This window comes from Austrofundulus limnaeus, unplaced genomic scaffold (assembly GCF_001266775.1).
Source record: "Austrofundulus limnaeus strain Quisiro unplaced genomic scaffold, Austrofundulus_limnaeus-1.0 Scaffold1, whole genome shotgun sequence".
In the NCBI taxonomy this organism is placed as follows: Eukaryota; Metazoa; Chordata; class Actinopteri; order Cyprinodontiformes; family Rivulidae; genus Austrofundulus; species Austrofundulus limnaeus.
In genome coordinates, this window is record NW_013952403.1 from 10,065,641 (window position 1) to 10,078,282 (window position 12,642).

Here is a 12,642-nt window from a genome sequence, read left to right on the forward strand (position 1 = left end):
AACAATAATAATAATACAAATAGAGAGCAGTTCCAAATTAATTGACTATTAATTAAAACTCATTTTTAAACTATTCACTTCATTTTAACATGTATGTAATGAATATTTATAGTAACATTTAAAAGTTTAAAACTAAAACAAGCAGGACAAGTCTGAATTGCTTTACCTACTGCTGAAATCAGTGTGCAGTAAATCGATCCCAGATGTCGCAGATGAGTGAGTCAAGGCAGGAATAGTAATGGAGCGCTGAGAAGAGTGAATGAATGATGGAACATGGCTCTCTCCAGAGGATTGCGATGCTGTCAGAGGGTTTTCTCGTGGATTCCTGTTCTCATTATCACAGCCGTCGTGTTGTGGTCGTATTATGCTTATGTCTTCGAGCTGTGCCTCGGTAAGTGAGACGGACTGTTTCTCTTTTGTTTCCGAACCGCAGTGAGAGCGACACTGTTAACAACAACGTTATTATGGGGTTGATTTAAAAAAAAGAGAGGCGGAAGTGGCTTTAAATATGCGCTTTTATTAACTTAGTTTGTGAATTTTTATTCCTTATTATCACTATTTTACCAAGGCCAGCATTTATTCATTTACATACAGAACTACAGCCTGGCTAATTGCGTTAGCTTATTTCGAATAATTAAACTTCTGTTGTTAGCTTCAAGCTACTTTGTAAAAATCACGACATCATTCCTGTTTTGACAGTTACAATCCCTAACACACTGGAAAAAGGTAAGCTATCTTTCTTCTATATTTTAGTCCAAGCAGTGTGAAGATTCAAACAAGTCCAGCTCATGTCATGGCTGTTTTCTGTTTATTTTGTGCTTGCAGTGGTTTATTTACTGGTGTTTCATGTCTGCTTTGTGATGTTCTCCTGGACCTACTGGAAGTCTATATTCACCCCTCCTGCTACACCATGTAAAAAGGTATCTGAAAATTATAATTTGACAGCACGAAAACAAACAATGACGTTTAATTTTGAGGGGGCTGTGCACTGAGTTTGTGGTTGTGTTTTTGGTTCAGTTTCAGTTGTCCTACTCAGACAAGCAGCGCTACGAGATGGAGGAGAGACCAGATGCTCAGAAACAAATCCTTGTTGACATAGCAAGGAAGCTGCCCATTTTCACCCGAGCTCAGTCAGGAGGTGAGATCCCCTGTCAGATTACCAAAAATGTCATGAACCCTAGGGCTTTTTACACTATCACTTTGCATGTAATCCGTGGCGAAAGCAAGTAGGTTGCAACAATTAGCCGTGTCCTCCCCTGAGTGTCCACATCCAGAGTAATCAGCCAATGTCTTCTTTTCATTAGTGCTGATGGCTAAGAGTAAATTCTAGGCTGCAGGAAGTGTGTGAAGGTGATGCTCAGCTCAGATGTCGCCCATTCAACTAGAAATGCTCTTGTCTCCAGCTATCAGGTTCTGTGACCGCTGCCAGGTGCTGAAGCCCGACCGCTGTCACCACTGCTCTGTTTGTGAAACGTAAGCCTCTCTTTTCACCCCAATACATTCACCAAAGTGGGATTGCCCCAGGCAAGGAGTAATGTTGTAGTCAAGAAGTGTTCTGATCGTTGAACATGATTTTTGTAAGATGGCTGTCTTTTAGAACAAAGATCCTCGGGACAAATCAGTGCAGCTCTTTGGCAAAAAGAAAACGTCTAATAGCTGTCAGAGAACATGGGGGGAAAAACATGACGCCGATTGAGTTTTTTGATGGTATACAGTATTAGTCAGATTAAGACTATAAGATAAGATAAGCTTAGCCTGTTAGCTTTAGCGTTAGACCCGACGCTATCACCGTATATATGTATTAGCTCAGCGCTACACATTCTGCTCTCGTCACTGAGGTCCTCCAGCCACATGACAGAGAGGGGAACGCAAAAATGACTCAGCTGCATCTGAAAATATAGATGGAGGACCTCAGTTTAGCTTGTTTGTCGCGCTAGCGCTGAGCTATTATACTGTATACAGCATCAGCACTAGCGCATAGGCTAGCAGGCTAAGCTGAGGTTCTTCTTCCATGAAGCAGCTCTGTTGTCCTCCATCTATATTTTCAGTTACAGGCTGAGTCATTTCTGCCTTCTCCTCTCTGTCAACGCTCTCTGGTTTCATTTAAAAGAGTCGATCATCAGATTTTGTCCAAGATTAACCTTCAGGGTGGATATAGCTCGCTCACACCGAGGACCTATCCACATCATCATTTACCCAGAATGCTTTGTGTGTAAATAAAATGGCTCGTGTTAAAATCACACAACTCAAACTAATGTATATATTAGCTTATAAGATTATAATGTGAAAAAGCACCAAATGAAGAGAACCTCAGTAAATCAATGTAACTTTGACTTTGAGTCAATTCACTGGCTTTTAAAAAGCAAGATAATGTAGTAACGTGTTGTTTTTTTCCTTTCAGTTGTGTCTTGAAGATGGACCATCACTGTCCCTGGTAAGTTATCACAGCCTGTATTTTAAAGTTGTAATTGATTGATTGATTCTGCTCTGACCTTAAAGGTTTCTTTTTCCTCTCAGGGTTAACAACTGTGTTGGTTTTTCCAACTACAAGCTTTTCCTTCTTTTCCTRGCCTACTCAATGCTATACTGCATATTCATTGCTGCCACAGTTTTTCAGTATTTCCTCAAGTTTTGGGTGGTAAGTGTCATCATTCACCCACTCGTCATCTGACAGTTCGATCTCACTGCATGTTTGGACAAATGTATTGACAACAGAAGTCAAAGGTTATTGTAACTTGTTTTCTAAAACCTATGATTTTCTGATCCCAGTTTTTCTGTTTTCTTTTCCCCCGCCCAGGGAGACTTGCCAAATGGACCTGCTAAGTTTCACATCCTCTTCCTCATGTTTGTGGCATTAATGTTCTTTGTCAGTCTCATGTTTCTTTTTAGCTATCACTGTTGGTTGGTTGCCAAGAACAGATCCACTTTAGGTAAGAGGGGTTTGTTTTAACTCAAAAGTTTAATAGAGACACTTATTATTTTTAAGAGAAAAGCAATAACAAAAGCAAACAAACATGTTTTGACCCACAGTTGTCTTCTTTTCTGTTCCAGAGGCCTTCTCAGCTCCAGTTTTTGTCAGTGGACCAGACAGAAATGGGTTCGATGTTGGCCTACGCAGAAACCTGCAGCAAGTATTTGGAGAAAATAAGAGAATGTGGTTCATTCCAGTTTTTACAGGGTGAGCGGGTTTTCTGTCAAATCCTATGTTTGCGACGGTTGATTAGCTGTATTGAATTGGGTTGACTCCAGAAAGTTACAAGTTGTAGATGTACAAATAACGTTTGATTTAGAGTTTCATTAAAATCCATCTAGTGATTCACAACATAACATGGACAAACACGTTATGGCTGTCAGCTTTTATGGCGGCACTGATAATTATCTAAATATGGAAGATGCATGCTAACAGTTAATCAAATGGGTCAACACTAAACACTAAAACGAGTTAAATGAAGAACTGGAAACAAGTAACAGTCCTAAAATCCATTAACCCCTCTTATTTTCTTCTGCTCATTTTAACACCAGTCAAGGAAATGGTCACTACTTCCCTTTGAGGAGTCAGAATTCTGAATCTCATAGCTCCTTATTAGCTAATGAGGACATGTGGGAGGAGTCAGATGATGGGTCTGAAGAAGGAAGCTTGGGTGAGTTTGCATAATTTTTTAGCTGCTTACACAAGAGTTGGTTAATTTCCATTTTTTTAAAATACCATTTTGTATTTCCACCTTGAACTTAGTGGTTGTCATTTAGTTAGAAAACATCTTTATAAGAAACTTTGCATAACACACACAATTTTATCCATTTTACCAAACTGGCACAATTTATTTTGAACTTGGTTCAACCAAAAAGTGAAACAGGAAGTGACATCAAAGGGGAAATCTTTTAAAAAAGGAACTCCCTGGTCTTTGTTTATTCAAACAATATTATTTGAACTCTAATTTTTTTTCATCTCTCTCTGATAGAGACTCAAAATAATCTAAAACAAACCATCAGATTCCTCTTTACTGTGTTGTTAGCCATTGTAGCAATGCTCTGTTTAGGTTCAAACATTCCCCTTTGCATCACTTCCTGTTACTTCACATGCAAATATCTGAACAACTGTTCATCTCAGCATTTTTTTTGTAATATGTTATGAAAGTTATCTTTCTGACAACGCATTCATATCAATTACAAAAATTTGATGTCACAGGCACTTTAACATTAAAGGTTAGGTGACAGTGCCACAGATCTGGCAAACAACAGCCTGCCCTGAAATTACAGGAGGTAATAATACTGATAGTCTGGTAGATTAAATCAGCAGTGTAGTGGCTGCCAAGGTGGAGAAGAAGCGATCCAGGGCAGGCAGCCTTTAAAGTATAAGGGAATGATGACCAAATCTAAAGGAAATTGAAGCCCATATACACTTTATAATCTGATTTTATTTTAAACTCCTGTTTGTTCAGTTTATTCAACGCTTTAGAAAATAATTTATACAACAGGACTGGAACCTGATTAACTGGTTCCACGTTTCTTAGGTGAACCTTATAAATATAACCTTTATAAAGATTACAGATGCAGAGTTTTGCCACAACTTAAAGCACATGATTGATAAAAACATAAAGCTGTGATGTACTATCAGAAAGAGCAGGGTTACTATGAACACAAAACATTTCCTTCAAATGTTTTTTGTGGCTAATTTTAGTTTACTTTTTCCTTATAAAGTGACTAATTACTCACATCATGCAGTCATCACATGCTTTAATGTAGTGCTAATTCAGCATTCACACTATGAATTTCCTAATTTTAATTTTTTCAATCATTATTTATTTCAGTTTGTTTCCAATCTAACTTCTTCTGTACACTTTGTGCTATTTTAGCCATTCATTTATCAAAATATTCAGTTCAAATGGGAACTATGACTTTTGGTTTTTGTTTGTACTTTTTAAAATACTTTATATATTTACAAAGACATAAAATGTCATTTAGGCATTTTGAGGTTGTTTAAAATAAAACATATTGTATGACATTTTCTAAGAATTAAAAGGTTCACAATAAAATGAATTAAGCAAGTCAACATTGAATCAAAAATCACTGTTTATTCCTTGTGTGTGCATTTGGAAACAACAGTAATATTTTATTTTAGAGACTTTCTACATGCTGTTATGCATCATATAGCACTGCTATTTTCATTAGTGGCTGTAATTTTAAGTCGTTGATGTGGTTTAGTGGTTAGTTCAGCTGTGAGGTTTTGCCGCCACCTGGTGGTCACATGAAGCACCATCAACTACCAGATACAAAACCTCTAAAAATGCTTGCTTTGTTCACTGAAATAGATTTTATTTTCTCTCCCTGCAGTCGAGGACGTTGACCCGTCCGTTACCATAGAGATGGAGGATTAATTACCGCTTGTATAAAGGATGTAAACTTTTATCTCACACTGTGTAACCATGAAGTTGAACGCATTCCACGTGGGATGGTGGACGGGGCAGAGCGAGGGGTCTTACAACCTGCATTTGGATCACCTTTGCCAATTTTCCCCTCATGTTTTAGATCATTGTGAGCAAATGAACTCGATGGAAAACCAGCAGAGGCTTAATCTTTTCTTTAAAAGATGGAAAATTAAAATTTTATTAGGAAAAAATACCTCTTCATCGAAAAGTGTATATATTTTTTGTGATAATGGAGGAAGTGGAAAACATGTCATGTTCATTTGTTTCAGAGTTGACTTTAGAGTGTTGCACCTTACTGTCTCTGCAGTGTGGTATTTAAACTGACCTCATGCCCTGAAAGCCCCAGAGTCTTAACATATATACCATACAAAAAAAACAGACTTACCTTTTAGTTTTTACTTTTAACACAAGCATATTAGAAAATCAGACTTGACCAATGCCTTACTCGAGTATTCCTTTATTTTGGGGGTGAATTTCTCCCGAGAATGTATCCTGCCTGCGAACGCATCGTGTAGACACTTTGGACATACTGTTAAGTTTCTGAAATCTTATATTCCTGGTTTAACAAAGTATTCTAACATGTTGTAGTCAAAACATCATTATCATAGCTGATCAGACAAGTGACAGTAACTGGAAAAACTAACATAGCATTTGAGCTAACAAAACTGACAGTATGAAAGCAAACTTAACATTTGTTTTACATTTTAGCGAAGTAGTACTCCTAAAATACTGTATGTTGTGACTTTAATGCTGTTGGCTTCTTTACAAAGTAAAAAAAAAAATGCAGTGATAAAGGTTTTTTAAAGTCTGGGGTTAGCTCATTATTAATATCTTGTTTTCTATCGTACCAACTGGCCCCAGTTCTAAATCTGTACATATTTAAACAATCCCTCGTCCACTGGATGGAAGAGGGATTGTCTGCAGTATATCATTTTAAACAAATGTGTTTACGTATTGCTAAAATGTTTAATATCATTTATCAAGACTGTTCATTCATTTTGCATATTTAACCAGTTTCTGTACTATCTGAGTGAAAAAGCCAGGCTTTTATTCAACTCTTGATGCTCTTTGATTGGGATAGTTTTAAAAAAACAACTTTTTTTAATGGTGAAGCCAAATCAAACGCTGCTTAAGTTTAAAGTCCTTATTTTGTTAATTTAATTTTTGATCTGAGATATATTTAAAGTGTGTATAAGTGATAGGAATTCTGTCGGTGTTGAGTGTTTCATATTGTCCTGTCTATTTATTGTGATAATGTTCAGATTTCTTTTCTTCTTGTGTGCTGAGTAATTTTGACCTGCTGCAGGCAGTCTGTATATTTTGTTCCTGTAACACTTTAAACAACTGAAGTAATTTTATTGAAAAAAATATAGGATACAAAAAAAACAACTAAACTATTTGGACAGACGAGCGAATACATGGTATAGCATGGTATTAAACTGTTTTGGAGTATGGTGATTGTGATGCTCCCCCCCCCTTCTTACCCACCAGAAAAACCTCAACACACTTATTTTCTGTTTTGTCTGTAAACAAATATAAATTCTTTTTATTGATCAACCAGTTGTTACCATGCGAAATAAAATGATCCACATTTTAATCTCTGTGGTTTTTCTCTCTACAGCAAGGAGCGCACACAGCAAAAAAGCAATAAATACAAACGTGATTATTGATTTGGGTTCAGTTTAGAAACTTTGTAAGAGTAGCAGTATATGGCACAACAAGGAGAACATGAGATACAAGACAAAGTATACCCAAAATATAACCAAAGCACTTTGCTGATCATGTTCCTCAGGTTGTCCTCATTTTAGTCGGTGCCAAAGTATCTCTGTCCAAAATGTGTCGGAGCGACCGGGTGAACCTCTGTGGTCAGGATGGTGATATCTGGGAATTCCTGGATTATAGATTTGGCTCCTGAAAGAGGTAAACACACTGGTATTACAGTACACTGCTAATATAAGGAGAAAAGTAATAAAGAACCTTGACAGGAATTGCGTTAATATAATAACCAGTACTTCTGAGCTACTGTGCTGCTTAGTGAGATCGACTGTTAGGCATAGTTAATCCATATAATCTAATTTTATCCTGGATATATTCAATCTGCTTTATAGCAAATGCTTAGAGCTTTAAATAAACAAAAATGACCTAAATGGGCCTCCTTAAAAAAAGACTAAGCAATGAGAAATGTGTCTGAGCACATATGCAGACACTGTACAACCTAAACATTACAACCTGTCCTCATCCTATCTAATCTAATCTAATCTAATCTAATCTCTTCACTCCCATAAAGGCATCAAAAAGTGTGAAGAACAACCTTTACAAAAATGAAAGTAGCTTGATCCTTTTCAACACACTGAATTATAAAGTGCAGTTTATGGCAACATGCCCTTCAGATTTAAATCTATCTTATGTTAAAAAGTGTATATTTTAACCTGACAGATTCATCGAAAGAAAGGTCACGTAGTTAAAAAAAATCTTTCTTGGGGAAACTGAACACTCACATTAAATGTCACCATTATCTGGTCAAGTAGAAATTGGTAAGAAACTACTGAGCAGCTTCATAAATTACCCAGCAGRTACTAAAGCTCCATTTAAACGGCACGTTTTTGCTGGGACATTTTACATTTCTAAAACAAACATCWATCTGATAAGATTAGCAGCATTGGTGAGTAAAGAACAACAGAATAATAAATGCAATTTTGTGCAATATTGCAGGAAGTAACCCAACAGACAGGCATGAGCAAAAACAAGGAAAACTTGATTTTGAGTTGGTGTACCGTGAGGCGTGGAGAAGAGGCTGAGGAGTATAATGTGTCTGGGCTGAACTCCGTGTTCTATCAGCACCCTCACTGCCTCGATCACAGTGTTCCCTGTACCTGCACAAACACACAACGCAGGGTTAGATGTCTGCTTACGATCTCACTCCATCCCGAGAATTAATCACTCTGTTCATTTGAAACTTGCTGAATTATGATTGCATGAAAAATAGACTTCATTAAAGATATTTTTCAAATGTTGTGAGCTGTGAGCTTTACCCATGAGTGTTGTTTTAACTGTTCAGCCTGTTAGCATGCATCAATTAAACCCTACGTTCCCCTGTTCTGACATAATAAAATGTGCTTTTCAGTRGAGCACTTTCACCATCATCTTTCCTTTTTTTTTTAAGCGAGAACAGAAACATGCAGCTTTATCACATCAGGAAACCGGGACTATTAAGACACTATTTTTGTTGGCCCTCATTATGCCATTCAGCAGCCTGGTGGCTAACTCTTCGGCAGTGTATAATTTCCCCCATGAGAGCTATAATTATCAGAGCAGTGTGAATGGGCCTGTATGATGTGGAAATGCAGACTTGGTGGTGAAGGTCAGCTCAAGTGAGACTTCTCAGAATGAATAAATACATAAAAATGCTTTTTTTTTTTTGCATTTGCACAAAATTAGACATGTCTTGACATTTACGTGCAACTGAAGGTGGTTAACTGGAACCAACAGGAACACAAGCCTGCCCTCACTTACTGAGAATGGGGTACATGAGCAGCACTTTTCTTCGGTACACATCTGGGGGAAACTTTGCGTAGTAGACCTTCGCCTTCTGGGTCTCCTCGTCACTCTGGATGAGGATCTTTCCGATGCGGATGGAGCGGCAGCAGTCGCGAAGACCCTGCTCCATGGCCTCACCTGAGAGATGCAAAGATTGGTTGTTGTGTTTTTCAATCAGTGCTGGTTTGATTAATGACAGAGTATTTCTTAAAGGGACCTACAATTAGTTGTAACATTAGACTTTATTTGAAAAACATATTTTAACTGTAAAATAAAGACTGTAAAAATACTGTAGMCTGTTTAGTTTTATAAATTTTTAAAAATATATTTTAACAAGGACGGGGCCATTTTATTTACACACAAAGCTTTCTGGGTAAATGAAGACGTGGATAGGTCCTCAGTGTGAGTGAGCTATATCCACCCTGAAGGCTAATCTTGGACAATATCTGATGATCGACTCTTTTAAATGAAACCAGAGAGCGTTGACAGAGAGGAGAAGGTAGAAATGACTCAGCCTGTAACTGAAAATATGGATGGAGGACAACAGAGCTGCTTCATGGAAGAAGAAACACAGCTTAGCCTGTTAGCTTTAGCGCCGAAGCTATATTGCCTTATATGTATTATCTCTGTGCTAACGCGACAAACAAGCTAAATTGAGGTCCTCCATCCATATTTTCAGTTGCAGACTGAGTCATTTTTGTGTTCCCCTCTCTGTCATGTGGATGGAGGACCTCAGTGACGAGAGGAGAATGTGTAGCGCTGAGCTAATACATATATATGGTGATAGCATCGGGGCTAACGCTAAAGCTAACAGGCTAAGCTGAGGTTCTTCTTCCATGAAGCAGCTCTGTTGTCCTCCATCTATATTTTCAGTTCCAGGCTGAGTCATTTCTACCTTCTCCTCTCTGTCAACGCTCTCTGGTTTCATTTAAAAGAGTCGATCATCAGATATTGTCCAAGATTAACCTTCAGGGTGGATATAGCTCGCTAGCAGCCTCACACCGAGGACCTATCCACGTCACCATTTACCCAGAATGCTTTGCATGTAAATAAAATGGCCCCGTCCGTGTAATGTATTTTTTAACTTTTAGTTTAAAAATTAGAAAAGCTAAACAGCCTACAGTATTTTTACAGTCTTTATTTTACAGTTAAAATAAATGTTTATTAAATAAAGTTTAATGTTACAACTAATCAGGGATCCCTTTAAAGGAATGCATTTCACCTACCAGAGTTTTAGACTTAGATCATCTTATGTAGAGAAATAAAGGAGTTATAGCAGTTTTGATCAAACCTTGCAAATAACATGTAATCTTATGTGCTATTGAAAGAGCTTGTGGAACATGGTTGCTATCAGACTGTGAGGTAAATGACTCTCAGCTACTACCACATCTAAATTTAGCTCAATATCTATACTTAGCACAAAAATAAGGAACTGTGTGTTTGGTAGATAACATGTTTTGCTGTAGTTACTGACACTTGTTTTGAGCTTCTGGAGCCCCCAGGTGCTCCCACTCTGGTGCAAATCATAAAATTTATTGCTAAGAAGCATTGATACAACAAAACAATAATCTACCAAACACAAATTTCCTTAGTTTTTGTGCTAAATATATCAACTAATAGCCATTTTTATGTTGCATTTGTAACAATATCCACTCAGTGTTCCAAGAGTTATTTTCTACAAAAGAGTTGATTCCAACATTTAATGCCAAGTGATCTTATGTGAGTGTTAGGGATGACTCTTAGCTACTACCACACCAAATTTTAGCTCAATATCTGGGTGATAAGAGACTTTTCTCAAGACTTCATTTCAAGATGTGTAGCTGTACAGACAAGTAGTATATCACCTCTTTAAGTAAGGCTTATCAAATGTGCTTTAAAAAGAAAGTCAGACTTGCTATAAGTGCAGCAGCAGCTTTAACGTACCACTCCTCATAATGCTGACTCCACAGTTGCCTCTTTCGAACTTGACACCTTCATATTTGTACCCTGAGGGGGAAATGAAGGAAGAACAGTCACAAAAGAATTGGTTTTGATTAAGCCTACTCAAGCATATATACCGGTAATTCTGGAGGTAAAAGACTCAAGGAAAAAGGGGGCACATTTATTCCCACGTGTGAATCGCTTCACTTTTAGAGTGCAGCCTTTTTTTAACCTTTATTATCAAACTTCACTTTATTATGAAGGAGAGATTCTCACCTGTTGGAGTGGTCACAGTGCATTCTGAGAAGGGGAGCTGGTTCAAGCCCTCCTCCACTACAAGTCTGATCTGTTATGGAACATAAACAGAAAACAAAGTGTGTTTTATAATCCTAAACACTGAGTTTCATTATTCAGCAGTATAGGTATGATCTTACCAGTCGGTCCGCACAAAAAACAAAATCTCCTCTGCTGGTTGTCCTGAAAATATAAATATAAACTTGATTAAGTGAGTCTTAAGAGTTGAACCTATCCTCATTATTACCTTTGATTTTCTAGATTTTAACCTAAAATCTTTGTAAAAGCATATTCAACAATTTAATGTGAACATTTTTAAATGAGATGGATGAATTACACAGAGCTCAAAATACTTAATGTTTATATGTTGACTTACTAATAAGCTACTGAATGCATAATTAGTTGTATTAAATATATGTGACAAGAAATTATATTTCAACCTTAATTATCAAAAACCTGTTTGATTTTTCTCTGATGTAGCTATAATTCTTTTGTTTTCTAATTTTTAAATCATTTTTTCCCCTCAGTATAACCCTACTGCTGCATTTTGACCATAGGTTTAACTGGAGTTATGTTTAGTAGTAGTAGTAGTAGTAGTAGTAGTAGTAGTAGTAGTAGTAGTAGTAGTAGTAGTAGTAAGTAGTTTGAATACAAGGTCTTTCCATTAGTTCCACAACAAGATACACACAATACATTTCCATTCAATATTTGAATGTTTATCACAATACAAGACAATCAAACATTTACATGGAAACTATTTTGCTTAACCTTCATATTTGCATGAATGATAAATACGTTTACTTCGCTTTAAAAGCTTTATAACTGTCTGCTAGGGCTGCAATAGATAAAATCAATAAAAATCAATTATTTGATGTGTTAGCAACAAATTTCATTCTTGATTTGTTGTGTCAGGTGATTTCTGATGGTATTACTTTAATGATTCGACTTTAAGTTTTAATTTGCTGACAATGTCTGAGTGAAGACACTTGCCTTAACCTAATACTGCAAATAAAACAAGGCATTTATTGAATTATTGTAATAAGCAGCTGTCTTGACTGAAAGTATTTTTCGTCACAGATGAAGACTTCACACTTATTTCAAGTTACACTCTTCTTTCAAGGACACATTTTACAAAGCTCATGAAGAGAAAATATGAAGAGACCTTCAAGGACACAGCACACATTTGTGTATATTTTTCTGTACATTCATTTTTTACTGAAGCAATTTGACAAATATTTTCTTATTTATTCATTACAACTTAACATTATAGAAACAGAATGCTCAAACAACAAGCTGTTTTTGGTGCGATTTGCTACATCAGTCCAAATGTTCTACTTTGGAATAAAGAGGTCAAAATTAAAAATGTTTTTTTTTTTAAAATGCCACCCCCAGCACCCATTAATCAATTAATGAAAAAAAAACAATCAAATAATCAATCGATTATTAGCAAACATTAGGCTAATTT

At 36.6% G+C, this 12,642-nt stretch overlaps 2 protein-coding genes and 1 long non-coding RNA gene across 4 annotated transcripts in view; 1 reads left to right on the forward strand and 2 right to left on the reverse strand.

The window, feature by feature from the left end:
- The window catches only part of LOC106518049 (uncharacterized), a 3,345-nt gene extending 3,126 nt beyond the window's left edge, over positions 1-219 (reverse strand). The window contains exon 1 of the long non-coding RNA XR_001310272.1: positions 171-219. This is a non-coding gene — a long non-coding RNA (uncharacterized LOC106518049). The remainder of the gene's footprint in view (positions 1-170) is intronic.
- Positions 216-7,023, forward strand: zdhhc15b (zDHHC palmitoyltransferase 15b). 2 transcript variants are annotated; one of them, XM_014009108.1, is made up of 11 exons: positions 216-391; positions 700-726; positions 826-920; positions 1,018-1,138; positions 1,404-1,473; positions 2,402-2,434; positions 2,518-2,638; positions 2,798-2,930; positions 3,052-3,178; positions 3,523-3,641; positions 5,332-7,023. In XM_014009108.1, the coding sequence occupies exons 1-11, from the start codon at positions 274-276 to the stop codon at positions 5,373-5,375; spliced, it is 1,008 nt and encodes a 335-aa protein (XP_013864562.1). In that variant the 5' UTR covers positions 216-273; the 3' UTR covers positions 5,376-7,023. The 2 variants fall into 2 exon arrangements, with proteins under 2 accessions (XP_013864562.1, XP_013864570.1); XM_014009116.1 differs by having other exon boundaries at positions 298-391; positions 653-726.
- Positions 6,937-12,642, reverse strand: part of uprt (uracil phosphoribosyltransferase (FUR1) homolog (S. cerevisiae)) — a 9,016-nt gene continuing 3,310 nt past the window's right edge. Inside the window, exons 2-7 of the mRNA XM_014009128.1 lie at positions 11,318-11,360; positions 11,160-11,229; positions 10,887-10,949; positions 8,940-9,101; positions 8,201-8,299; positions 6,937-7,337 (exon numbers count right to left, since the gene is read on the reverse strand). Of these exons, the coding sequence (XP_013864582.1) occupies positions 7,231-7,337; positions 8,201-8,299; positions 8,940-9,101; positions 10,887-10,949; positions 11,160-11,229; positions 11,318-11,360 (544 nt within the window). The 3' untranslated portion in view covers positions 6,937-7,230. The remainder of the gene's footprint in view (positions 7,338-8,200; positions 8,300-8,939; positions 9,102-10,886; positions 10,950-11,159; positions 11,230-11,317; positions 11,361-12,642) is intronic.